The sequence below is a fragment of the Coregonus lavaretus genome (assembly GCF_964263955.1).
Source record: "Coregonus lavaretus genome assembly, chromosome: 1".
Taxonomy (NCBI): domain Eukaryota; kingdom Metazoa; phylum Chordata; class Actinopteri; order Salmoniformes; family Salmonidae; genus Coregonus; species Coregonus lavaretus.
Window position 1 is genome coordinate 19,377,584 of NC_139988.1, and position 27,354 is coordinate 19,404,937.

The window sequence follows — 27,354 nt, forward strand, 5'->3', positions numbered from 1 at the left end:
CATCCTAGAGATGTTTCTACAACTTGATTGGACTCCACCTGTGGTAAATTGAATTGATTGGACATGATTTGGAAAGGCACACACCTGTCTATATAAGGTCCCACAGTTGACAGTGCATGTCAGAGCAAAAACCAAGCCGAGGTCAAAGGAATTGTCTGTAGAGCTCCGAGACAGGATTGTGTCGAGGCACAGATCTGGGGAAGGGTACGAAAAAATGTCTGCAGCATTGAAGGTCCCCAAGAACACAGTGGCCGCCATCATTCTTAAATGGAAGAAGTTTGGAACCACCAAGACTCTTCTTAGAGCTGGTTGCCCGGCCAAACTGAGCAATCGGGGGAGAAGGGCCTTGGTCAGGGAGGTGACCAAGAACCCGATGGTCACTCTAACAGAGCTCCAGAGTTCCTCTGTGGAGTTGGGAGAACCTTCCAGAAGGACAACCATCTCTGCAGCACTCCACCAATCAGGCCTTTATGGTAGAGTGGCCAGATGGAAGCCACTCCTCAGTAAAAAGCACATGACAGCCCGCTTGGAGTTTGCCAAAAGGCACCTAAAGGACTCTCAGACCATGAGAAACAAGATTCTCTGGTCTGATGAAACCAAGATTGAACTCTTTGGCTTGAATGGCAAGCGTCACGTCACCCTACGGTGAAGCATGGTGGTGGCAGCATCATGCTGTGGGAATGTTTTTCAGCGGCAGGGACTGGGAGACTAGTCAGGATCGAGGGAAAGATGAACTGAGCAAAGTACAGAGAGATCCTTGATGAAAACCTGCTCCAGAGCACTCAGGACCTCAGACTGGGGGTGAAGGTTCACCTTCCAACAGGACAACGACCCTAAGCACACAGCCAAGACACCGCAGGAGTGACTTCGGGACAAGTCTCTGAATATCCTTGAGTGGCCCAGCCAGAGCCCAGACTTGAACCCAATCGAACATCTCTGGAGAGACCTGAAAATAGCTGTGCAGCGACTCTCCCCATCCAACCTGACAGATTTCTATAAATCTGTTTTTGCTTTGTCATTATGGTGTATTGTCTGTAGATTAATTAGGGACAAAAATAATTTAATCCATTTTAGAATAAGGCTGTAACGTAACAAAATGTGGAAAAAGTCAAGGGGTCTGAATACTTTCCGAATGCACTGTAGTTTACTCTGTGTCCTCCTACCTGCTCATTGTAGTACATTAACTACAACACCCATTCAATAGAGAACACATGACAGGGTTGATGCACATTAATTCTAGTTGGTGTATCTTTTTTCTGTGTGCAGCACGCTCCACAGTCGTCTGGCCAGCGAGCAGTCTCAGCTGAAGGAGGAGCTGGATGCTGTGAGGCAGGTAAGGTATCTGTATTCCAAGTATACCTGTACTTAGTTGCGAAACACATTTCCCTATTTGGATGCTACCGTACTCTATTCGATTAAATTCGATCCAATTCTATTTAATTATATTATGCAGGACAACATCCAGCTGGTCAGAGAACACAACCATGTGAAACAGAGCTGTGAGGAGATGATGAGACTACATGATGAGGACCAGAGAGAGCTGGGAGACATGAGGCTGCTTCACCAACAGGTACTGGAGTAGAATACACACTCAGCCTGACATGCTCAAGGTTTTTGGGTCAGGGTCCTCTCTTTTGGATCCAGGGGGTGGCAGGTAGCATAGATGTTATAAAAGCAGGCCAGCAACCAGAGTGTTGCCAGTTCGAATCCCTGGTCTGATGGGAAATTTGGCAAAACCTTTGCTGTCTATTCTGGCACTGACTGACGTTTCTTTTGACCTTTCTTTAAATAACTTTTTGGATTCTGACATATGAGACAGATTCTACATGTTCTGCCCATTTAGGACCATTAGCACGGTCAGATGAGCTCATTCCACCATGTCGTCATAGTGATCAGAAATGCCTTCAAATTAGACAAATCACCAAATTAATTATTAATTAATTATTATTAGTTAAATTAACCATTTAGTTTCTCTCATTGCTGCTCTGGTTGCACCTCAAGTGGCACCCTATTCCCTTTATAGTTAACTCTTTTGACCAGTGCCCATAGGAGCCTGTAGGGAATAGGGTGCATCCCAGGGTGCCATTTGGGATGCACCCTCTGTAGGATCTATTTTTAGCTCTCATTATAGTTTGAACCCTTGGTTCATATCATTAATTGTTTGTCAGTCATATCTAACATGTTCATGGGGAATGCTTTCTATGCCAGTCTGATCAGTAGGTGCCTAATTGGCTAGGTCCCAAATGACACCCTATTCCCTATATAGTGCACTACCTTTGACCAGGCCCATGTCTACCCAAAGCTGGGATTGCTGATGAGCTCATGTCATTACTAAGTAAACTAGCATCAAGCAGCATCCAAATTAACAATCAAATGAGCCTGATGATGTCAATTCAAATTAGGCTGCCGTTGTGAATTACGTCTGTTAAGGATTTTATGAGCGAGCCAATGCCATGCGGTAGACGTGCAGAAAACGCCTCGGTGTAGGTTTTGCCTGATACCCATGTTGAATATACATAATGCAATAATCATACAAATATGTTACAATTTTATCCAAAGCGCCTTATAGTTCAGTGAATGCATACATTTTTTTGTAGCCTACTGTATGTGACTGTTCTCACTGTGGGATGTTCATTATTATGACACATTACTTACATTACGTGTATTCATATTATTATCTTTTACTTTAGTTGAGTTGTTTTAAAGCCATCGCAGTAGAAGTGTAGCGGAGCCGGAGAGGCACATTGTAAATGTTCTGCGTGGTTTCTCTTCTCTCTGACTGAAGGAGTCTCTGCTTAGTGACTTAATTTAGCCCCAAGACCCTGACCTCTGCTAAATTACATTTTTTCTTGGCAGTAATTTAACAAACTGTTCCAATGTTGGATTATTTATTTAACTAGAAAAATGTTGCGCCTTTTCCTTTGAACTCTGAGCACTCAGAATGAAACAGAGTTTCGGTGTAACCTTTGTAAACATAGCCATGGGCTGTGTCCCAAATGGCTCCCTATACAGTGCACTACTTTTGAACAGGGCCCATAGTGCACTATATAGGGAAGAGGGTGCCATTGACCCTGGTCAAAAGTAGTGCACTGTATAGGGAATAGGATGCCATTTGGGACGCAACCTTACTGACTGAAGCACCGTCTTGTTTTCTGGTGCTTAATCTATTTTTACACTATGGAGGAGATGAGGGCACTTTAGTCTGCGCTGCTTTATAAAGACAGAGTGGTTGTTGACTCAGTCATGTTCAGTCATTATCTGTAGCACTGCCATGTCATCAATGAGACGGCTGTAGAGAGAGTGCTATAGTGTTGTTGTGCTGTAAATAGACTATACTGGAATGTATTATATAGTGTAGATAGAGACAGCACTGTCTTCTACTGTTGTATTTCCCAGTGGTCACAGTGGTGGTTAAGTATACAGTGCTGTCTCTATCTCTAGACTGTAGATGTACTGTAGATGTACTGTAGATGTACTGTAGATAGACTGTAGATGTACTGTAGATAGACTGTACCCTAGTGTATTGTACAGTGAGGGGAAAAAGTATTTGATCCCCTGCTGATTTTGTATGTTTGCCCACTGACAAAGACATGATCAGTCTATAACAGTGAGAGACAGAATAACAACAAAAAAATCCAGAAAAACGCATGTCAAAAATGTTATAAATTGATTTGCATTTTAATGAGGGAAATAAGTATTTGACCCCTCTGCAAAACATGACTTAGTACTAGGTGGCAAAACCCTTGTTGGCAATCACAGAGGTCAGACGTTTCTTGTAGTTGGCCACCAGGTTTGCACACATCTCAGGAGGGATTTTGTCCCACTCCTCTTTGCAGATCTTCTCCAAGTCATTAAGGTTTCGAGCCTGACGTTTTGCAACTCGAACCTTCAGCTCCCTCCACAGATTTTCTATGGGATTAAGGTCTGGAGACTGGCTAGGCCACTCCAGGACCTTAATGTGCTTCTTCTTGAGCCACTCCTTTGTTGCCTTGGCCGTGTGTTTTGGGTCATTGACATGCTGGAATACCCATCCACGACCCATTTTCAATGCCCTGGCTGAGGGAAGGAGGTTTTCACCCAAGATTTGACGGTACATGGCCCCGTCCATTGTCCCTTTGATGCGGTGAAGTTGTCCTGTCCCCTTAGCAGAAAAACACCCCCAAAGCATAATGTTTCCACCTCCATGTTTGACGGTGGGGATGGTGTTCTTGGGGTCATAGGCATCATTCCTCCTCCTCCAAACACGTCGAGTTTAGTTGATGCCAAAGAGCTCCATTTTGGTCTCATCTGACCACAACACTTTCACCCAGTTCTCCTCTGAATCATTCAGATGTTCATTGGCAAACTTCAGATGGGCCTGTATATGTGCTTTCTTGAGCAGGGGGACCTTGCGGGCGCTGCAGGATTTCAGTCCTTCACGGCGTAGTGTGTTACCAATTGTTTTCTTGGTGACTATGGTCCCATCTGCCTTGAGATCATTGACAAGATCCTCCCGTGTAGTTCTGGGCTGATTCCTCACCGTTCTCATGATCATTGCAACTCCACGAGGTGAGATCTTGCATGGAGCCCCAGGCCGAGGGAGATTGACAGTTATTTTGTGTTTCTTCCATTTGCGAATAATCGCACCAACTGTTGTCACCTTCTCACCAAGCTGCTTGGCGATGGTCTTGTAGCCCATTCCAGCCTTGTGTAGGTCTACAATCTTGTCCCTGACATCCTTGGAGAGCTCTTTGGTCTTGGCCATGGTGGAGAGTTTGGAATCTGATTGATTGATTGCTTCTGTGGACAGGTGTCTTTTATACAGGTAACAAGCTGAGATTAGGAGCACTCCCTTTAAGAGTGTGCACCTAATCTCAGCTCGTTACCTGTATAAAAGACACCTGGCAGCCAGAAATCTTTCTGATTGAGAGGGGGTCAAATACTTATTTCCCTCATTAAAATGCAAATCAATTTATAACATTTCTGACATGCGTTTTTCTGGATTTTGTTGTTGTTATTCTGTCTCTCACTGTTCAAATAAACCCACCATTAAAATTATAGACTGATCATTTCTTTGTCAGTGGGCAAACGTACAAAATCAGCAGGGGATCAAAAACTTTTTTCCCTCACCGTATAGTGTTGTATCTGTAAATGTCTTGTAGTGTATATTGTGGAATATGGACAATAAAGTTGTATTGTATTGTGTATATAGTACCCAGTGGAGAGTTTACCCATCTTTTGTGGAAAAATGCATTGAAATTATAGGGAGCGTTACTTACTGTGAACAACGATCAGTGTTTATACTTAGAAATAAAATAGAATGATTAAAATGGGCTTGAAACTCTAACCCTGGCAATTTTTTAACTCATGGGTACGCTCGCAATGGCTGCCTGGTATTGTGATGCAATAATTTCCATGGTATTTTTGAATGTTCTATCATAGAATTAGGAATTAGAATAGGATCACTATGTGTTCTATCAACTGATGCTGCATCGCCATGATAATGTGGTTCATGCAAGGGGATGTAGCTCAGTTCGTAGAGCATGGCGTTTGCAACGCCAGGGTTGTGGGTTCGTTTCCCACGGGAGGTATAAAAAAATAAAGTAATGTATGCACTAACTGTAAGTCGCTGTGGATAAGAGCGTCTGCTAAATGACTAAAACGTTTTAGTCATTGACTTAACAAATCACAGCACAGACTGAAGGGTACACTTCTTGCTTTTACTTCCTGGCATGGGTACACTCAAAATGGCTGCCAGTCCACCCATTATGCCATCATTGACTTGAATGGAGATACACTTTCTATTCATTCTATTTCTGTGCATTTACACATCGATTGTTTTTTTTTACCACTACGTCACTGATAGTACTGTTGCTGTAGATCGTACAACACTACACTACAGTATAGTACAGTCTATTTCCCAGAGATTACTGTAAGTAACACAACTCCCATGCACACTTGTCAATATTTTTAATCAGTCCACTTGCCTTTATTGACAGTACAGTTGATAGTAAATCAATATAGGGAAAAAGGACTTACATATGCCGGAGACTGGTCTAGTGGTAGTTCTGCTGACTCTGGACCACACATCAATTCAAGCAATTCTATCATGCCCTTCAACTATCCATACCCCTCTCTGTAACTGTCTTTCAACTACCCATCTCCCTCTCTGTAACTGTTCTTCAACTACCCATCTCCCTCTCTGTAACTGTTCTTCAACTACCCATCTCCCTCTCTGTCTTTCAACTACCCATCTCCCTCTCTGTAACTGTCTTTCAACTAGCCATCCCCCTCTCTGTAACTGTCTGTCAACTACCCATCTCCCTCTCTGTAACTGTTCTTCAACTACCCATCTCCCTCTCTGTAACTGTCTTTCAACTACCCATCTCCCTCTCTGTTACTGTCTTTCAACTACCCATCTTCCTCTCTGTAACTGTCTTTTAACAACCCATCTCCCTCTCTGTCTTTCAACTACCCATCTCCCTCTCTGTAACTGTCTTTCAACTACCCATCTCCATCTCCCTCTCTGTAACTGTCTTTCAACTACCCATCTCCATCTCCCTCTCTGTAACTGTCTTTCAACTACCCATCTCCATCTCCCTCTCTGTAACTGTCTTTCAACTACCCATCTCCATCTCCCTCTCTGTAACTGTCTGTCAACTACCCATCTCCCTCTCTGTAACTGTCCTTCAACTACCCATCTCCCTCTTTGTAACTGTCTTTCAACTACCCATCACCCTCTCTGTAACTCTTTCAACTACCCATCTCCCTCTCTGTAACTGTCTTTCAACTACCCATCTCCCTCTCTGTAACTGTCCTATCATAAAACAATACAAAATGTACCAAAACATTTACATTGTAGTAATTTAGCATAGACTGTTATCCAGAGCGACATACTGTACAGTCAGTGCATTCAACTAAGTTGAGTATTGAAATATGTAAATAAAATGAATGAGCTCTCTGTTCCAGGTGATGAGAGATGGGTCGTCAGAGATCCTCAACAAGCTGTATGACACAGCTATGGACAAGCTAGAGGGTACCAAGAGAGACTACGAGGCTCTGAGGAAGAGGTACAACGACAAGACAACATATTTTAATTGTCAATGAATTATTATATTACTATATTGTACTAGTGACCCTGTGTTGATAAGCAAGTACATCAACTCCCCCAAGGGAGCTAGCCTTCTTGGACCTGTTGATAGGTTTGTAGATCACTTCGGACAAGCTCACTCTCCCTTCGTGTTTCATTCTATTATTCTAGGTACAATGAGAAGACAGCCAACCACAACACAGACCTGAGCCGTCTGGAGCAGGCAGAGGAGGAGAACAGGAGGCTACAGAAACAGATGGATATGTTGTTGAAGCAGAGAGACACTGCTACACACTACCAACAACAGTACTCTACCTCTATGAGGAGGTAAGAGACACGCACGCACAAAGAGGTCAACTTTAATTGCCTGTCTCCATAATAGGGTTGGGAATTGCCAGGGACCTCACGATACAATATTATCATGATACTTAGGTGCCGATACAATATGTATTGTGTTTTAGTTATTTTTTACCCTTTATTTTACCAGGTAAGTTGACTGAGAACACTTTTTCATTTACAGTTACAGGGGAGATGAATGAACCTATTGGAAGCTGGGGATGATTAGGTGGCCATGATGGTATGAGGGCCAGATTGGGAATTTAGCCAGGACACCGGTGTTAACACCCCTACTCTTAAGACAAGTGCCATGGGATCTTTAGTGACCACAGAGTCAGGACACCCGTTTAAAGTCCCACCTGAAAGACGGCACCCTTCACAGGGCAATGTCCCCAATCACTGCCCTGGGACATTGGGATGTTTTATTTTAGACCATAGAAAGAGTGCCTTCTACTGGCCCTCCAACACCACTTCCAGCAGCATCTTGTCAAGCCAGCAGTGGGATGCAGGGTGACGTGCTGCAAGGTGGTGTGCTATTGTGATTTAATGTTCAAAACATATTGCTCACTATATATCTTCTGCAGCGAGGCGAGAGAGTGCATGAGAAAATTAGTTTTGATCAGTCATGGAAATAAAAGTGATGAAAACATTTTGGCTCACTATTTAAAAAGACGATGGAGAACAAGCTATAGGATGAAACATACTGGAGTTTTGGCGCAGGTACAGCCTCCTAGCGGTAGCTAACGCTACCTAGCAAAAATTTATAAATCGATACTTGGAGTCAAAGTATCAATATAATATAGTCCAAAATAATTTCATGATATGTAACCATCTGTATTTTTTTCCCCCATCACTACTACATAAGTGTTCATAACTGTTCATAAATCACTCAGAAGTGCTTGAAGTAATTCAGTCCAGAGGAGATGAAGGCCTGTGATTGCAGATCTATGCTACTTAGTTTAAGAGTTTCCTTTGTGATGCCAACTGGACAAGCTTCATCATATGTTGCCTTTTTAAAATCAGATATTGCTGTATATTTAACAAGTTATTTTTACTGTGAGCTATTTTCTGTCTTCTCATTCACATAAAAGGGCTGCGTTTGTTTGTATCATACCTCATCCCCTTATCTCTCTCCTGTCCTGTCATTTCAACTATCTTCTTCTAGGTTCCACTCTAATAAAAGGGCTAGTGTTTGTATTATACTATACTTGGTTCCCTAAACACAACCTCTTTCACCCCTGTCCTGTTACTGTGTCAGGTTTGACTCAACCTCTCTCCCCCCTGTCCTGTTACTGTGTCAGGTTTGACTCCATCTCTTTCCCCCCATGTCCTGTTAATGTGTCAGATTTGACCCCACCTCTCTCCCCCCTGTCCTGTTACTGTGTCAGGTTTGACTCCATCTCTTTCCCCCCTGTCCTGTTGCTGTGTCAGGTTTGACCCCACCTCTCTCCCCCTGTCAAATCAAATCAAATCACATTTTATTTGCCACATGCGCTGAATACAAAAGGTGTAGACATTACAGTGAAATGAAACTTACTTACAAGCCCTTAACCAACAATGCATTATTTAAAGTTTTTTAAATTTTTTTAAGTGTTAAGTAAAAATAAATAAAAGCAAATAACTAAAGAGCAGCAGTAAAATAAAATAACAGTAGGGAGGCTATATACAGGGGGGTACCGGTGCAGAGTCAATGTGCGGGGTCACCGGCTAGTCGAGGTAATTGAGGTAATATGTACTTGTGGGTAGAGTTAAAGTGACTATGCATAAATAATAGACAGAGAAGCAGCAGCGTAAAAGAGGGGGGTGGGGGGGCAGTGCAAATAGTCTGGGTAGCAATGATTAGCTGTTCAGGAGTCTTATGGCTTGGGGGTAGAAGCTGTTGAGAAGCCTTTTGGACCTAGACTTGGCGCTCCGGTACCGCTTGCCGTGCGGTAGCAGAGAGAACAGTCTATAACTAGGGTGGCTGGAGTCTTTGACAATTTTGAGGGCCTTCCTCTGACACCGCCTGATATAGAGGTCCTGGATGGCAGGAAGCTTGGCCCCAGTGATGTACTGGGCTGTACGCACTACCCTCTGTAGTGCCTTGCGGTCGGAGGCCGAGCAGTTGCCATACCAGGCGGTGATGCAAGCAGTCAGGATGCTCTCGATGGTGCAGCTGTATAACTTTTTGAGGATCTGAGGACCCATGCCAAATCTTTTCAGTCTCCTGAGGGGGAATAGGCTTTGTCGTGCCCTCTTCACAACTGTCTTGGTGTGTTCGGACCATGATAGTTTGTTGGTGATGTGGACACCAAGGAACTTGAAGCTCGCAACCTGTTCCACTACAGCCCCGTCGGTGAGAATGGGGGCGTGCTCAGTCCTCTTTTTTTTCCTGTAGTCCACAATCATCTCCTTTGTCCTGATCACGTTGAGGGAGAGGTTGTTATCCTGGCACCACACGGCCAGGTCTCGGACCTCCTCCCTATAGGCTGTCTCATCGTTGTCAGTGATCAGGCCTACCACTGTTGTGTCGTCTGCAAACTTAATGATGGTGTTGGAGTCGTGCCTGGCCATGCAGTCATGGGTGAACAGAGAGTACAGGAGGGGACTGAGCACGCACCCCTGAGGGGCCCCCGTGTTGAGGATCAGTGTGGCAGATGTGTTGTTACCTACCCTTACCACCTGGGGGCGGCCCGTCAGGAAGTCCAGGATCCAGTTGCAGAGGGAGGTGTTTAGTCCCAGGATCCTTCGCTTAGTGATGAGCTTTGAGGGCACTATGGTGTTGAACGCTGAGCTGTAGTCAATCTTATAAGCGACCGGGTTAGAGTCCCGCTCCTTGAAAGTGGCAGCTCTACCCTTTAGCTCAGTACGGATGTTGCCTGTAATCCATGGCTTTTGGTTGGGGTATGTACGTACGGTCACTGTGGGGACGACATCATCAATGCACTTATTGATGAAGCCAGTGACTTATGTGGTGTACTCCTCAATGCTATCTGAAGAATCCCGGAACATATTCCAGTCTGTGCTAGCAAAACAGTCCTGTAGCTTAGCATCTGCATCATCTGACCACTTTTTTATTAAACGAGTCACTGGTGCATCCTGCTTTAGTTTTTGCTTATAAGCAGGAAACAGGAGGATAGAGTTATGGTCAGATTTGCCAAATGGAGGGTGAGGGAGAGCTTTTTATGCGTCTCTGTGTGTGGAGTAAAGGTGGTCTAGAGTTTTTTTCCTTTGGTTACACATTTAACATGCTGGTAGAAATGAGGTAGAACGGATTTAAGTTTCCCTGCATTAAATTCCCTGGTCACTAGGAGTGCCGCCTCTGGATGAGCGTTTTCCTGTTTACTTATGGCCTTATACAGCTCATTGAGTGCAATCTTAATGCCAGCATCGGTTTGTGGTGGTAGATAGACAGCTACGAAAAATATAGATGAAAAGTCTCTTGGTAAATAGTGTGGTCTACAGCTTATCATGAGATACTCTACCTCAGCCGAGCAAAACCTCGAGACTTCCTTAGTTTTAGATTTTGTGCACCAGCTGTTGTTTACAAATATACACAGACCGCCACCCCTGTCTTACCGGAGTCAGCCGTTCTATCCTGCCGATGTAGCGTATATCCCGTCAGCTGTATGTTGTCCATGTCGTCGTTCAGCCACGACTCTGTGAAACATAAGATATTACAGATTTTAATGTCCCGTTGGTAGGATAACCGTAATCTTAGGTCGTCCAATTTGTTCTCAAATGATTGAACATTGGCTAATAGGATTGATAGAAGAGGCAGTTTACTCGCTCGCCGTCGGATCCTTACAAGGCACCCCGACCTACATCCACGGTATCTCTGTCTCTTACTTATGCGAATGACGGGGATTTTGGCCTTGTCGGGTGTCTGTAGGATATCCTTCGCGTCCGGCTCGTTGAATAAAAAATCTTCGTCCAATACGAGGTGAGTAATCACTGTCTTGATATCCAGAAGCTCTTTTTGGTCATAAGAGACGGTGGCAGAAACATTATGTACAGAATAAATTACAAATAATGCGAAAAAACACACATAATAGTACAATTGGTTAGAGGGCTGTAAAACGGCAGCCATCTTCTCCGGCGCCACTTCTTCTCCTGTTAATGTGTCAGATTTGACCCCACCTCTCTCCCCCATGTCCTGTTACTGTGTCAAGTTTGACCCCACCTCTCTCCCCCATGTCCTGTTACTGTGTCAGGTTTGACTCCACCTCTCTCCCCCCTGTCCTGTTAATGTGTCAGGTTTGACTCCACCTCTCTCCCCCCCGTCCTGTTACTGTGTCAGGTTTGACTCCACCTCTCTCCCCCCTGTCCTGTTACTGTGTCAGATTTGACTCCACCTCTCTCCCCCTGTCCTGTTACTGTGTCAGGTTTGACTCGACCCAGGCGGAGCTGTCGAAGGCTGCAGCGCAGAACAAGGAGCTACAGAGGGAGATGGAACGGCTGCAGACAGAAACCACACGGCTGAAGACCCAGCAGCTGAAGGCTGTTAAGGACTGTGAGAAGTACAAAGAGGAGAGGGACTCGGTCTTCAACGAGTACAGACTCATCATGAGCGAGAGGGACCAGGTCAGAGAGTGATATTTTTTCTTTGCTTTACTAGGTTTATTGGATAGGGACAATGCATATTTCTATACATTTGCCAGATTTTGCCAGCAGGCTTCTTTCCGTCTATATAAATAATACATAAAGTATAATAGTAATACTGTAATACAACTGTAATAAAGTAAAGTTTACTGTATGTATTTGTGTGGAGCAGGTGATCAAGGAGGTGGACAAGCTCCAGACAGGGCTGGAGGTGGCTGAGGCCAAACTGAAGAACACCTCGTCAGAGAAAAGGATGACCAGCGAAGAGTTGGAGGCACTACGCCAGGTAAGGCAATGCCTCAATCTGTACCTCAATCTATATGTAGCGCTAAGGGTGGTACACGCTCAGAAATAAGGGTACGGTTAGGGTACAGTATTATTCCCTGGGGTACCAAAAGATCAATATCCACATCATGTACCTTCAGAGGTACACATATGATCTCACATGATATTGTTCGGTACCTTTTAGGGTACATGTGCAGATAATGTAGTATAATGGTAGATTTTTGTACCAAATATTTTTTATATAAAGGTACAATCATCACAACATTATATTATTATATTATTATTATTATTATTATTATTATTATTAGGTATTTTCAACATACGGTGAAGGTACATTTCTGTTTCCCAGGATACAAACGTATTTTGTGTACCCTCAATTCTTGATGGTACTGATCTGTACCTTTGCTTAGCAAAAAAGCAATGTGTTGAAGAAAGGTACATATTTGTACCCACTATAAGGTACAATGATGGATTTTTGCCACTTAAAAGGAATTAACGGCTTTGTCACTGTGGTGGTACCCTCAAGTTTCCCAGCATGCTCTACTGCAGGTAGATTTTTAAGAATTGTTTTAATATCTGTGTTTTTGCATTTACATTGATTGACTGATTAATCTTATGCTACACAAAGATAAATAACATACATTTTCCTAAACTAATCCAATCATTTAGTTAGATTTATTGCACCCGTTACTGAAATGGTTGTTCCAGTTTAAATGGTTTAGGTAGTCTCCTTTATCAATGCTGTGGGTGAATAAAAAATCCAACTGTTGGCTATCTTAACTCTGGCTTGATTCCAATAGGAATTACACATCACTTTGCAAGCCAGCATAATGTGACTTACAGGCCTGATGTGGCCTGTAAACCAGGAATTTCAGGCCACTGTATTAGGGTAAAACTAGGTTTTAAAATAAGGCCTTATGAGATATGTATGTATCAGTGGAGGCTGGTGGGAGGAGCTATAGGAGGACAGGCTCATTGTAATGGCATGAATGGAACGGTATCAAACATATGGAAACCACATGTTCGACTCCATTCCATTAATTCCATTCCAGCCATTACAATGAGCCCATCCTCCTATGGCTCCCCCCACCAGCCTCCACTGATACATACATATCTCATTATAAATTATAACATTCGCCTAGAAACTCACTTGGTGAATGCCACAGGATTGAAAATGAGGCCCAGAAGAGGAGGGAATGGAATGGAGGGAATCTGATTTCATTGGTGCTCAACTCGTGGTTCAGACACTTCATTCAGGATAAATGGAGTTAGCCCTGAGTTAGCCTGCCCCGGAGAAGGTTAGTTTTGAAGCATTCGTTGCCATAGAAATGTACCTGGCTAAAAGATGAGCCACTTCCGTGCTACCGGTTATCCCAAGTTGAACTCAGAGTTGACCAAAGTTACCTCACTAACTCCTCAAACCAGGTACGTAGTATACCCCTCTGCTCTCAACCCAATTTAACACTTATATGGGAGATTCTGGAGCGGTGCCTGAGACAGCATTTTCCACCATCATCAACAAAACACCAAATTAAATGATAGAATTTCTCGTGGAAGAATGAAAGAGCCTCCCGTGTAGCTCAGTTGGTAGAGCATGGCGCTTGCAACGCCAGGGTTGTGGGTTCGATTCCCACGGGGGGCCAGTATGAAAAATGTATGCACTCACTAACTAAGTCGCTCTGGATAAGAGCGTCTGCTAAATGATGTAAATGTAAATGTGTCACATCCCTCCAATAGAGTTCCAGACACTTGTAGAATCTATACCTAGGTGCATTGAAGCTGTTCTGGATCATGGTGGCCCAATGTGTCACGCCCTGGCTCTGGGGACTCTTGTATGTTGAGCCAGGGTGTTAGTTTCTTTGTGTAGTGTCTATGTTTCGTTTTCTATGTTCTGTTCTAGGTTGTGTTTCTATGTTGGCCGGGGTGGTTCTCAATCAGAGGCAACGAGAATCAGCTGTTGCTTGTTGTCTCTGATTGGGAACCATACTTAGGCAGCCTTTTGTGCACTTGTTATTCGTGGGATCTTGTTCCGTGTAGGTTTGTGTATGACGAGGACTTCACGTATCGTTTTGTTGTTTTTGTTGTATTTGAAAAGTACCTATTAAAGATGTACACATATCACGCTGCGCCTTGGTCCAATCATTATGACGATCGTGACAGAAGATCCCACCAAAACAGGACCAAGCAGCGTGTCCAGGAGCCGACAGCCTGGACTTGGGAGGAGATCTTGGACGGGCAGGGGTCCTGGACTTGGGAGGAAATCCAGGCCGGAATGGATCGCCGTCCGTGGGAGGAGACGGTGGAGGCGCGCCATAGAGAGGAGCAGCGGCGCCAACCGGGCCGACGTCAGACACGCAAGAGGCAACCAACCCCAAGAAATGTTTTTGGGGGGGCATACGGCATGGACGACGGGGCTGCTGGAGGCAGCTACTGGGCAAGTTTGTGGATTAGGAGGCCACCGGGTTTGGGGGGCTGGAAGGGAGGTTGGCGGAGCCTAGAGGTAGAGCAGAGCCAACTCCCCATACTCAGGCTAGGCAGCGTGAGACTGGGCAGGTTCCGAGGTATGCGGAGCTGCGTACTGTGCCGCGAGTGGTCCGGCACAGTCCGGTACGTCCTGTGCGAGCACCACGCACGTGTCGTGCTAAGGTGGGCATGCAGCCAGGACGGAGTGTGCCGGCTCAACGCTCGTGGCCTCCAGTACCCCTCCTCGGTCCCGGATATCCTGCGCCAGTGTCACGTGCTGTAGTGCCAGTACGAGTACACAGCCCTGTACGTCCTGTGCTGATGCCTCACACAGAGTGTGTAAAAATAGGCATTCAGCCAGGACGGGTTGTGTCAGCTCTTCGCTCCAGACCTCCAGTCCGTCTCCACAGCCCGGTCCGGCCTGTTCCTGCTCCCCGCACCAAGCCTGTGATGCGCGTCGCCAGCCCGGCCCGGCCTGTTCCTGCCCCTCGCACCAAGCCTGTGGTGCGCGTCGCCAGCCCGGCCCGGCCTGTTCCTGCTCCTCGCACCAAGCCTATGGTGCGCGTCGCCAGCCCGGCCCGGCCTGTTCCTGCCCCTCGCACCAAGCCAATGGTGCGCGTCGCCAGCCCGGCCAGGCCCGTTCCTGCTCCCCGCACCAAGCCAATGGTGCGCGTCGCCAGCCCGGCCCGTTCCTGCTCCCCGCACCAAGCCAATGGTGCGCTTCGTCAGCCCGGTCCGGCCCGATCCTGCTCCCCGCACCAAGCCAATGGTGCGCGTCGCCAGCCCGGCCCGGCCCGTTCCTGCTCCCCGCACCAAGCCAGTGGTGCGCTTCGTAAGCCCGGTCCGGCCCATTCCTGCTCCCCGCACCAAGCCAATGGTGCGCGTCGTCAGCCCGGCCCGGCCTGTTCCTCCTCCCCGCACCAAGCCTGTGGTGCGCGTCGCCCGCCCGGTCCGGCCTGTTGCTGCTCCCCGCACCAAGCCTGTGGTGCGCGTCGCCAGCCCGGTCCGGCCCGTCCCTGCTCCCCGCACCAAGCCTTTTGGTGCGCGTCGTCAGTCCGGCACAGCCCGTGCCTGTTTCACCGGTGCCTGGTCAGCTGCTCCACACCGGAGCCTAAGCAATCCGCTCCACCGATGTCCAGTCCAGCTCCAGCCAGCGGGACCAGACCAGGGGCGCTAAAGGGGGGTTGTTAGAGGGTGGTGGTCACGCCCAGAGCCGGATCCGCCTCCGAGGTGGAATGCCCACCGGCCCCTCCCCTGTTGGGTTTATGTTGGCGCGGTCACAGTCCGCGCCTTTGGGGACTCTTGTATGGCTCTGGGGACTCTTGTATGTTGAGCCAGGGTGTTAGTTTCTTTGTGTAGTGTCTATGTTTCGTTTTCTATGTTCTGTTCTAGGTTGTGTTTCTATGTTGGCCGGGGTGGTTCTCAATCAGAGGCAACGAGAATCAGCTGTTGCTTGTTGTCTCTGATTGGGAACCATACTTAGGCAGCATTTTGTGCACTTGTTATTTGTGGGATCTTGTTCCGTGTAGGTTTGTGTATGACCGAGGACTTCACGTATCGTTTTGTTTTTGTTGTATTTGAAAAGTACCTATTAAAGATGTACGCATATCACGCTGCGCCTTGGTCCAATCATTATGACGATCGTGACACAATGCCCTATTAAGACACTTTATGTTGGTGTTTCCTTTATTTTGGCATTTACCTGTACCTTACAGGGTACCACTACAGTGACAAGCAATTGTTCCCTTTAAGAACAAATCTAAACTTAATTTTGTTTGTGTAAGGCCAGGTAAGGCCATGGCTCTATATGCACAGTATTCATGGCTGAAATTTCCTCTCAGTTGAACTTATGTGTGCAGATTCAGAGTCATGGTGTTCATTTCTGATTTTAAAAAAATGGAGTAACAAATCGATAAGAGAGAATCAATTAGCTGCCATTCAATAGTATGAAACACCTGAATGTATAAGCTAGTTTGCAAGCCTTCCAAGTCTTCTTGCACATCTTCAACCTATTATAAAAGGCCATGGCATGATAGAAACACCACCAACAAGCTGACAAATGACCAGAACACCAAGGAACCTCATGATATGGCTCTTTTTCTTTCTTGTTTTTTCCACTGCAGTTGCCCTTTAAGTTCGTGAACTAATTGCTGTCTTCTTTGTGCTGAAGGAGCTTGGTTCGGCGCTGATCGACCGAGACAGAGCTATCTGTGAGAAGAATGAGCTGTTGGAGAAGTGCTGCCACGAGGTGAAGGACAAGGCTGAGGCCCAGAAGGAGCTGAGCCAGGCCTGTAAAGACATCCAGACGATCCGGGAGGAGAGAGACGTGGCCCGCAAGGAGAGGACAGAGGCTATCATACAGAGAGACCAGCTACTGAGAGAATACTACCAGACTAGACAGGTAACACACACATCTGAGATCAGTACGACACACACACCTTAAACACACCTGTATAGAGAGAACAGAGGCTATCATCCAGCAAGAACTAACACTAACACTTTTTCCTAATAGCACTGACTTTGCTGATAGCTGCTTTATTGAGGAACATTTTTACTTACTATGACTGAGAAATGTTGTTGTCTCACCTAGCTACCTTAAGATGGATGCACTAACTGTAAGTCGCCCTGGATAAGAGCATCTGCTAACTGACTAAAATATAAATGTTATGTAAATGTAAATGCAAGACCAGCTGCTGAAATAGGCAGGCCATACAGGCTAGACAGGATTAATTGATTGAATACTTCATTGTCCTGCAACATACAGGCACTCCTGACAAACACGTAATACACCAAATCAAAAACACAAGACATATAACACTTCACTTATGTACAACACATCACAGGACCGTTCAGATAGACATATAGGTGTATACCAGGGTTCCCCAACTGGCAGCCCACGGGTCGAATTTGGCCCTGAGCAACAACAAAAAAAAGATTAAATTTTTTGTTGTTGGCCATAAGACTGTAAAAACACCAGGAAATCATCTCCAAGTGATTTTAATTTTGGAAATATGTTCTAAATATTCCCATGCATAATAGAGAGACGTGAATGTATACAAATGTAAGCAAGGTTTGAAATCATTATGCTTTAGTCAAATATTATAACTGTTTGGGCTTCTTACGGTCAACTTGCAGTCTACAAATGATTTGCAATTATGTTCCAGCCGCCCGACCATCCGCTCCAGAAAAAAATCATCCCGCGGCTGAATCTAGTTGATGATCCCTGCTGTATACTGTAGTTGTTGGTTTATAGTTTATAGTCCGTCTGTGTTGAGGTGAAGATAAAGACTAAAGCATTCATCTTATTCTTACCATTATCACAAATCACTTCATCCCATACTGTCCTCTCTGAATCCCCTCTGCAGACACTGCTGAAACTCTTCTCCAAGGCTCTTACAACACATTTGTCCCAGCATCATTTAATTTTGTGTCAAGCTTTCTCTCTCTGATAGTCTTGTAGAATTTACGACAGAGGTAGAAGTCAGAAGATCCCTGCATTAGGAAATTACCAGCAATTGAAGTGGAAAGCATTTATCTGACTTTGACACATAGTGGGTATAAAAGTGCTGCCTGCCGCTATACAAAGCACTTCATTACTGCCCAACAACCACAGTAAACACAGGAAATGGAACGGGATTGATTTACTCTGGACCATAATTCAATGCCCCAATGCTTCACTTCTACTATTGCTCAGCATCACATCCCCAGTATCAGTGTTACGCTTTGAAGCATGCAGAGAGAGGCTTAAACATAGTCTGTGTCCCAAATGGCACCCTATTCCCTATATAGTGCACTACTTTTGACCCGGGACCATAGGGCTGTGGTCAAAAGTAGTTAACTACAGTTGAAGTCGGAAGTTTACATACACTTAGGTTGGAGTCATTAAAACTAGTTTTTCAACCACTCCACAAATTTCTTGTTAACAAACTATAGTTTTGTCAAGTCGGTTAGGACATCTACTTTGTGCATGACACAAGTAATTTTTCCAACAATTGTTTACAGACAGATTATTTCACTTATAATTCACTGTATCACAATTCAAGTGGGTCAGAAGTTTACATACACTAAGTTGACGGTGCCTTTAAACAGCTTGGGAAATTCCAGAAAATGATGTCATGGCGTTAGAAGCTTCTGATAGGCTAATTGACATAATTTGAGTCAACTGGAGGTGTACCTGTGGATGTATTTCAAGACCTACCTTCAAACTCAGTGCCTCTTAGCTTGACATCATGGGAAAATCAAAAGAAATCAGCCAAGACCTCAGAAAAGAAATTGTAGACTTCCACAAGTCTAGTTCATCCTTGGGAGCAATTTCCAAACGCCTTAAGGAACCACGTTCATCTGTAGAAACAATAGTACGCAAGTATAAACACCATGGGACCACGCAGCCGTCATACCGCTCAGGAAGCAGACACGTTCTGTCTCATAGAGATGAACGTACTTTGGTGCGAAACATGCAAATCAATCCCAGAACAACAGCAAAGGACCTTGTGAAGATGCTGGAGGAAACAGGTACAAAAGTATCTATATCCACAGTAAAACGAGTCATATATCGACATAACCTGAAAGGCCGCTCAGCAAGGAAGAAGCCACTGCTCCAAAACCGCCATAAAAAAGCCAGACTACGGTTTGCAACTGCACATGGGGACAAAGATCGTACTTTTGGGAGAAATGTCCTCTGGTCTGATGAAACAAAAATAGAACTGTTTGGCCATAATGACCATCGTTATGTTTGGAGGAAAAAGGGGGTTACTTGCAAGCCGAAGAACACCACACCAACCGTGAAGCACGGGGGTGGCAGCATCATGCTGTGGGGGTGCTTTGCTGCAGGAGGGACTGGTGCACTTCACAAAATAGATGGCATCATGAGGAAGGAAAATGATGTGGATATATTGAAGCAACATCTCAAGACATCAGTCAGGAAGTTAAAGCTTGGTCGCAAATGGGTCTTCCAAATGGACAATGACCACAAGCATACTTCCAAAGTTGTGGCAAAATGGCTTAAGGGCAACAAAGTCAAGGTATTGGAGTGGCCATCACAAAGCCCTGACCTCAATCCTATAGAACATTTGTGGGCAGAACTGAAAAAGCGTGTGCGAGCAAGGAGGCCTACAAACCTGACTCAGTTACACCAGCTCTGTCAGGAGGAATGGGCCAAAATTCACCCAACGTATTGTGGGAAGCTTGTGGAAGGCTACCCGAAATGTTTGACCCAAGTTAAACAATTTAAAGGCAATGCTACCAAATACTAATTGAGTGTATGTAACCTTCTGACCAACTGGGAATGTGATGAAATAAATAAAACCTGAAATAAATCATTCTCTCTACTATTATTCTGACATTTCACATTCTTAAAATAAAGTGGTGATCCTAACTGACCTAAAACAGGGAATTTTTACTAGGATTAAATGTCAGGAATTGTGAAAAACTGAGTTTAAATGTTTTTGGCTAAGGTATATGTAAACTTCCGACTTCAACTGTATATATACTGCATTCGGAAAGTATTCAGACCCCTTGACTTTTTCCACATATCGTTACGTTACAGCCTTATTCTAAAATTTATTAAATTGTTTTTTTCCCCTCATCAATCTACAAACATAATGACAAAGCATAAACTGGTTTTAGAAATTTTTGCAAATTTATAACAAATAAAAAACTGAAATATAACATTTGCATAAGTATTCAGACCCTTTACTCAGTACTTTGTTGAAGCACCTTTGGTAGCGATTACAGCCTTGAGTATTCTTGGGTATGACGCTACAAGCTTGGCACACCTGTATTTGGGGAGTTTCTCCCATTCTTCTATGCAGATCCTCTCAAGCTCTGTCAGGTTGGATGGGGAGCGTTGCTGCACAGCTATTTTCAGGTCTCTCCAGAGATGTTAGATCGGGTTCAAGTCCGGGCTCTGGCTGGGCCACTCAAGGACATTCAGAGACTTGTCCCGAAGCCACTCTTGCGTTGTCTTGGCTGTGTGCTTAGGGTCGTTGTCCTGTTGGAAGGTGAACCTTTGCCCCAGTCTGAGGTCCTGAGTGCTCTGGAGCAGGTTTTCATCAAGGATCTCTCTGTACTTTGCTCCGTTCATCTTTCCCTCATTCTTGACTAGTCTCCCAGCCCCTGCCGCTGAAAAACATCTCCACAGCATGATCCTGCTACCACCATGCTTCACTGTAGGGAATGGTGCCAGGTTTCCTCCAGACGTGACGCTTGGCATTCAGTCCAAAGAGTTCAATCTTGGTTTCATCAGACCAGAGAATCTTGTTTCTCATAGTCTAAGAGTCCTTTAGGTGCCTTTTGGCAAACTCCAAGCAGGCTGTCATGTGCCTTTTACTGAGGAGTGGCTTCCGTCTGGCCACTCTACCATAAAGACCTGATTGGTGGAGTGCTGCAGAGATGTTTGTCCTTCTGGAAGGTTCTCCCGTTCCACAGAGGAGCTCTGTCAGAGTGACCATCGGGTTCTTTGTCATCTCCCTGACCAAGTCCCTTCTCCCCCCCATTGCTCAGTTTGGCCGGTCGGCCAGCTCTAGGAAGAGTCTTGATGGTTCCAAACTTCTTCCATTTAAGAATGATGGCGGCCACTGTGTTCACTGTGTTCAGAAATCTTTTGGTACACTTCCCCAGATCTGTGCCTCGACACAATCCTGTCTCGGAGCTCTACAGAGAATTTCTTCGACCTCGTGGCTTGTTTTTTTGCTCTGACATGCACTGTCAGCTGTGGGACCTTATATAGACAGGTGTGTGCCTTTCCAAATCATGTCCAATCAATTGAATTTACCACAGGTGGACTCCAATCAAGTTGTGGAAACATCTCAAGGATGATCAATGGAAACAGGATGCACCTGAGCTCAATTTTGAGTCTCATAGTAAAGGGTCTGAATTCTTAAGTAAATAAGGTATTTTTAAAATATTTTGCAGAAATGTCTAAAAACCTGTTTTCACTTTGTCATTATGGGGTATTGTGTGTAGGTTGATGAGGATTTTTATTTATTTAATAAATGTTAGAATAAGGCTGTAACGTAACAAAATGTGGGAAAAGTCAAGGGGTCTGAATTATTTCCGAATGCACTGTATATATCACAGGTTGGTGTTACCTTAATTGGGGAGAATGGGCTCGTGGTAGTTGCAGAAGCAGAATGAGTGGAATGGTATCAAATACATCAAACACATGGTTTCAGCCATTACTATGAGCCGTCCTCTCCTCAGCAGCCCCCACTGATTATTTATATGTATGTATGTATGTGTGTGTGTGTGTGTGTGTGTGTGTGTGTGTGTGTGTGTGTGTGTGTGTGTGTGTGTGTGTGTGTGTGTGTGTGTGTGTGTGTGTGTGTGTGTGTGTGTGTGTGTGTGTGTGTGTGTGTGTGTGTGTGTGTGTGTATGTATGTATGTATGTATGTGTATACACACACAGGGAATAGGGTGCCATTTGGGACGCAGAAATACTGTGGTAGAATTGGTGGTGTCTTTCTATTTTTAAAATCGTCCCATTCCCTGCTGCCATGGTGGTGGCTGGCTGGATAATCTTTTATGAACCCCCTGCTATGTGGCACCTGCTTGGCAGGGTTACGCTGGGTAAAGGGCACAGCACAGCTGGAATGAAAAAAGTACAACCAGCTGTCACGTCTCTGTCTCCTGTATGTCCCACTTCACAGCCAAATCTGTAATCTAATCCATAGGATGCACTCAAACAAAATGTTACACAACACGTCAGTTGGGGTCAATTCCATTTTCAATTCAATCAAATCAGGAAGTTGGAACTGAAATACTAACTCCCAATATAAATGTTCTTCATGAGGAAACACATTAATCTAATATTTTCTTCTGAAAGAAGTTGTGCGCTTGAAATATACACTTTGTGGACAGTTTATTAGGTACACCACCCCGTTCATGAAAATTGTTCGCTCCTAAAGTGAGTCATGTGGCCGTGGCTTGCTATATACTGTAAAGCAGGCAGACGGGCATCTAGGCATTCAGTTACTGTTCGATTGAACGTTACAATGGGCAAAAGAGTGACCTAAGTGACTGAGTGCGGCAGTGCCAGGCGAGCCGGTTCCAGTATCTCAGAAACGGCTGGCCTCCTGGGCTTTTCACACACGACAGTGCCTAGGATTTACTGAGAATTGTGCGACAAACAAAAAACATCCAGTCAGCGGCAGTCCTGTGGGCGAAAACAGCTTGTTGATGAGAGAGGTCGAAGGAGAATGACAAGAATCGTGCAAGCTAACAGGCGGGCCAAAAACACACAAATAACGGCGCAGTACAACAGTGGAGTGCAGAACGGCATCTCGGATCACACAACTCGTTGATCCTTGTCACAGATGGGCTATTGCAACAGACGACCACACCGGGTTTCACTCCTATCAGCTAAAAACAAGACAATGGACAATTGAGGAGTGGAAAAACATCGCCTGGTCCGACAAATCCCAGTTCCTATTGCATCATGCTGATGGCAGAGTCAGGATCTGGCGTAAGCAGCATGAGTACATGACGCCATCCTACCTGGTGTCAACGGTACAGGCTGGTGGCGGTGGGTGATGGTGGTGTAATGGTTTGGGGAATGTTATCCTGGCACACGTTAGGTACCTTGATACCAATTGAGCAATGTTTCAAAGCCCCGAAGAATTCAGGCTGTTCTGGAGGCAAAGGGGGGTCCGACCCAGTACTAGATAGGTGTACCTAATAAACTGGCCAATGAGTGTAGTTCATCATAAAAACAATGTGTCATATAGTTGTGTATTTCCTCGCTCCGGGGTAAAGTTTCCCCTAGGTACAGATCTAGGATCAGCTTCCCCTCCCCCAATCTTACCTTAGCTAAACCAAGATCAGCATCTAGGGGCAACTTCAACCTACACCTATTTCCTCCCCATCAGAAACAAGACTCGACCACCCTGGACATGGAGCGGGCCAACAAGGAGATAGAGGTGCTGAGGAAGCAGTATGAAGCCATGTCTCAGGAGCTGAAGGAGGCGACGCAGGAGGCCGAGGTGGCCAAGTGTCGACGCGACTGGGCCTTTCAGGAGAGAGACAAGATAGTGGCAGAGAGAGAGAGCATTCGGTGAGTAGAGAGAGAAACATCCTGCATCCCATAGCACGTGGCCTCTAGAACCTGTCAGGAAGCCAACAGGATGATAGCTAAGAAACTCACAGTATATTAATATTGAAGACTCAAGGATCAGTGGCCAGTGCTGAAAAATTACAAGTGTTGAAAGGCTCTGTCTTAAATTTCCAGAGAAGATTGGGTGATTATTGGATATTTACAGAAAATTGGACAAGCCTGAAAGGTAATGAATGAATAGATTTAGATGACGTCGTGTGTGTGTGTCTGTCAGGACGTTATGTGACAACCTGAGGAGAGAGAGGGACCGAGCGGTGAGCGACCTGGCAGATGCCTTGAGGAACCTGGACGATACCAGGAAACAGAAAAACGACGCATCACGCGAACTCAAGGAGCTCAAGTCAGTTAGTCATCCCTCCACATCATCCATCCATCCCTCCATCTCTCCATTTCGCCATCCATCCATCCCTCCACATCCCTTTATCTTCAGAATATAAACCTCTCAAAACGATTTACAGTACAGAGGAATATAACCCTATTATGTAACTTTGCCAGTTCTGTAACTTGATTTGAAGTACTGTAGGTTTTGGTGCTCTGACAGTGTTCTTTACAACCAGGTTTTTATTGCCACCTAGTGGTTGAAATGTGAATCTAACAACTGGCTGTCTGTACATGTATAAGTTGGTCTTCAAATGGAAAGGTTGTTTTCAAAGTTTCTCTCTCTTTCTACAGAGAAAGGATTGAAGACCAGTTGGAAAAGGAGGCAAGTTTTCGTCAGCTGATGGCTCATAATTCACACGATTCAGCCATCGACACCGACTCTTTGGAATGGGAGACGGAAGTTGTGGAGTTTGAGAAAAACAGAGTAAGTGTTTAGTGCTCACCAACCTATTTACCTTGGCCAATTCCACATGCATTGCTTTGTGCTATTGCCAAATCGAATTGAACCACAAAGAATGAATACAGTAGTAAAAGTAGTAAAACAGTAGTAATATTCAGAGAAACAAATCATGGACCCATTTTAGATAAGATATGCCTTTTTAATGCTAACATGAGGAAATAATGATGCTTTATTTATGTTGTTATTTCAGGAGGACATGGATATAAAAGCACTTGGTTTTGACGTTGCCGAGGGGATAAATGAGCCATATTTACCAGGAGACTGTGGGATATTTGTGAGTAAGGTGGACAGAGGAGGTATTGCTGAAGGAAGGTTAAGGTAAATCACACTTGATGGCCTTCTTCCTACTTTTGAAAAACATACCGTTATTATTAATCATCCACTGTGTACAGCTCTGCTTGGTTGCGTCTTTTCTCTACAAAGTAAATGATTGGTTGCTCTTCTCTCTACAGAGTGAATGATTGGCTGTTGAAGATAAACAATGTGGACCTGACCAATAAGGACAGGAAGCAGGTTCTGAAGGCAGTGCGGAGTGGAGAGGGAGTGATCAATATGGTGGTCCGCAGGAGGAAATCTCTGGGAGGACGCTTAATCACTCCTATTGAGATCAACCTCACAGGATACAAAGGTATCACTCCTATACAGCTAAAACTCACACACTAAAAACAAGTGCCAAATAAGTGTTCTTTGGCTTGTAACCATAGCGTATCCCTTTTTGGTGCTATATAGAACCTTTTTTTAAAGGTTCTATAAAGAACCATGCTCATAAGGTTCTAAATGGAACCTTTATGGTGCTATAAAGAACCAATTCCAAACTATAAAAAAAAAGGGCACCAAAAATGATTCTGCTATCATTACAACCCCTTTTGGTGGGTGCCGCATAGAACCCCTTTTAATGGTTATTTTACAAAACCTTTGTCTCAATCTCAAAGGTTCTACATTGAACCGTTTGAAGAACAATACTGGGTTATTTTTAATAAAATGTGTGTATGCTGAAGACATGACGTTATCCTCCCTGTTTCCCCCAGACAGTGGTATAGGTCTGGAGAGTGGGGTGTTTGTAGCTGGGGTCACTCCGGGCTCTCCAGCAACCAAGGAGGGTTCACTCACAGTCGGAGATAGACTCATCGCTGTACGTATCACATTACACCTGCTTTTATTATGAAAGCTAATATTGTTTTGCTACTATAACTGGGCCTGTGTCCATAAAGCATCTCTGAATAGGAGTGCTTATCTAGGATCAGTTTTGCCTTTTAGATTAAAATTAATGATTAGGGGGGGACCTAATCCTAGATTAGTACTCATACTTTATGAATAAATGGGATTGTGTTTTTTGTATGATTTAGTTTTTTGTTTATCTGTGTTTTCTTTGTATTTACTATTTATATATTTATTGATTGCATTTGATATTTGATGTGTGTATTTCTGTATTCTGCAGGGTTCATTTGTAAGAGACCTGGGTCTCAATATGACTCCCTTTTAAAATAAAGGTTAAATAAATAAAATGTATATGAAGCCTTATATATGACCTAAGTTGAAGGTGACCATTACTGACCTCTATTGTAAATACATGGTCACGTGATAATAATATATTTTTGTGTGCAAATCTCAGCTTGTTGTTTATGACCAACCGGATTCTCCCAATAGTAATTTTGCATCATCATATCTTAATTGCATTTCATAACAAATTCATGGATCCCCAGACAGTTTGCATGCATATTACCTTGGTGACCGTATTCATTTATAAATCATTTGGGCTATGTCTCAAATGGCACCCTATTCCCTATATAGTGCACTACTTTTAACCAGAGCCCTTGTCGTAGTGTACTACATAGGGAATAAGAGGCCATTTGGGACGCACACTTGGGAGTATTTAAGTGAAGACCTGCTTGCTTCCCTGCTATAACATTGTTTTGATACGAAGTGCTGACCTCATTTCCCCCTCCACAGATAAATGGAATTGCACTAGATAACAAGTCACTGTCTGAGTGTGAAGCTTTACTGCGGAGCTGCAGAGATGCTCTCAGCGTCTCTCTCATCAAGGTGAGTTAAGGCTGTGTGGCTCCCAAATGCCACCCTATTCCCTATGTAGTGCACTACTTTTGACCACGGTTTTGGTCAAAAGTAATGCAATATATAGGGAATAGGGTGCCATTAGGGATGTCTTCATCTACTGGCTCAGTTATAAATGCTGTATCCAATAGATAGATGTTAGCATGAGCTGTGGAATGAATATCTTGAACTGATAATGGTGGCTGAGAAAATTTGAAATATATTATTGTATTGGAACTGGTTGGTATGTTTATTTATAAATAAATGTTTATTTAGTCTATTAAGCTGAGGTATTAAGTTATAGTAACCTGTATTGGCATGTACTGTACCTTCCAGTAATGGGCAAGTAATAATCATGTTTCCTCAATTTTTTTTAAACAGTCAGTGCCTTCAGAAAGTATTCATACAATTTCATTTATTCCACAGTTTGTTGCGTTACAGCCTGAATTCAAAATTGATTAAATATATTTTTTTCTCACCAACAATACCCCATAATGACAACGTGATTTACATAAGTATTCACACCCCTTTTGCAATGACACTCCAAATTGAGCTCAGGTGCATCTAATTTCCTTTGATCATCCTTGAGATGTCACTACAACTTGATTGGAGTCCCCT

At 44.4% G+C, this 27,354-nt stretch overlaps 1 protein-coding gene across 2 annotated transcripts in view; it reads left to right on the forward strand.

The window, feature by feature from the left end:
- LOC311107615 (disks large homolog 5-like) overlaps nucleotides 1-27,354 on the forward strand; it is a 104,562-nt gene that overhangs the window by 48,226 nt on the left and 28,982 nt on the right. For both annotated transcript variants that reach the window (XM_084150136.1, XM_084150137.1), the window contains exons 5-18: nucleotides 1,267-1,333; nucleotides 1,454-1,570; nucleotides 6,949-7,049; nucleotides 7,241-7,396; nucleotides 11,770-11,968; nucleotides 12,159-12,272; nucleotides 16,905-17,135; nucleotides 23,599-23,783; nucleotides 24,058-24,183; nucleotides 24,516-24,648; nucleotides 24,875-25,002; nucleotides 25,137-25,312; nucleotides 25,713-25,816; nucleotides 26,635-26,727. In XM_084150136.1, coding sequence (XP_084006262.1) covers nucleotides 1,267-1,333; nucleotides 1,454-1,570; nucleotides 6,949-7,049; nucleotides 7,241-7,396; nucleotides 11,770-11,968; nucleotides 12,159-12,272; nucleotides 16,905-17,135; nucleotides 23,599-23,783; nucleotides 24,058-24,183; nucleotides 24,516-24,648; nucleotides 24,875-25,002; nucleotides 25,137-25,312; nucleotides 25,713-25,816; nucleotides 26,635-26,727 — 1,930 coding nt within the window. The remainder of the gene's footprint in view (nucleotides 1-1,266; nucleotides 1,334-1,453; nucleotides 1,571-6,948; nucleotides 7,050-7,240; nucleotides 7,397-11,769; nucleotides 11,969-12,158; nucleotides 12,273-16,904; nucleotides 17,136-23,598; nucleotides 23,784-24,057; nucleotides 24,184-24,515; nucleotides 24,649-24,874; nucleotides 25,003-25,136; nucleotides 25,313-25,712; nucleotides 25,817-26,634; nucleotides 26,728-27,354) is intronic.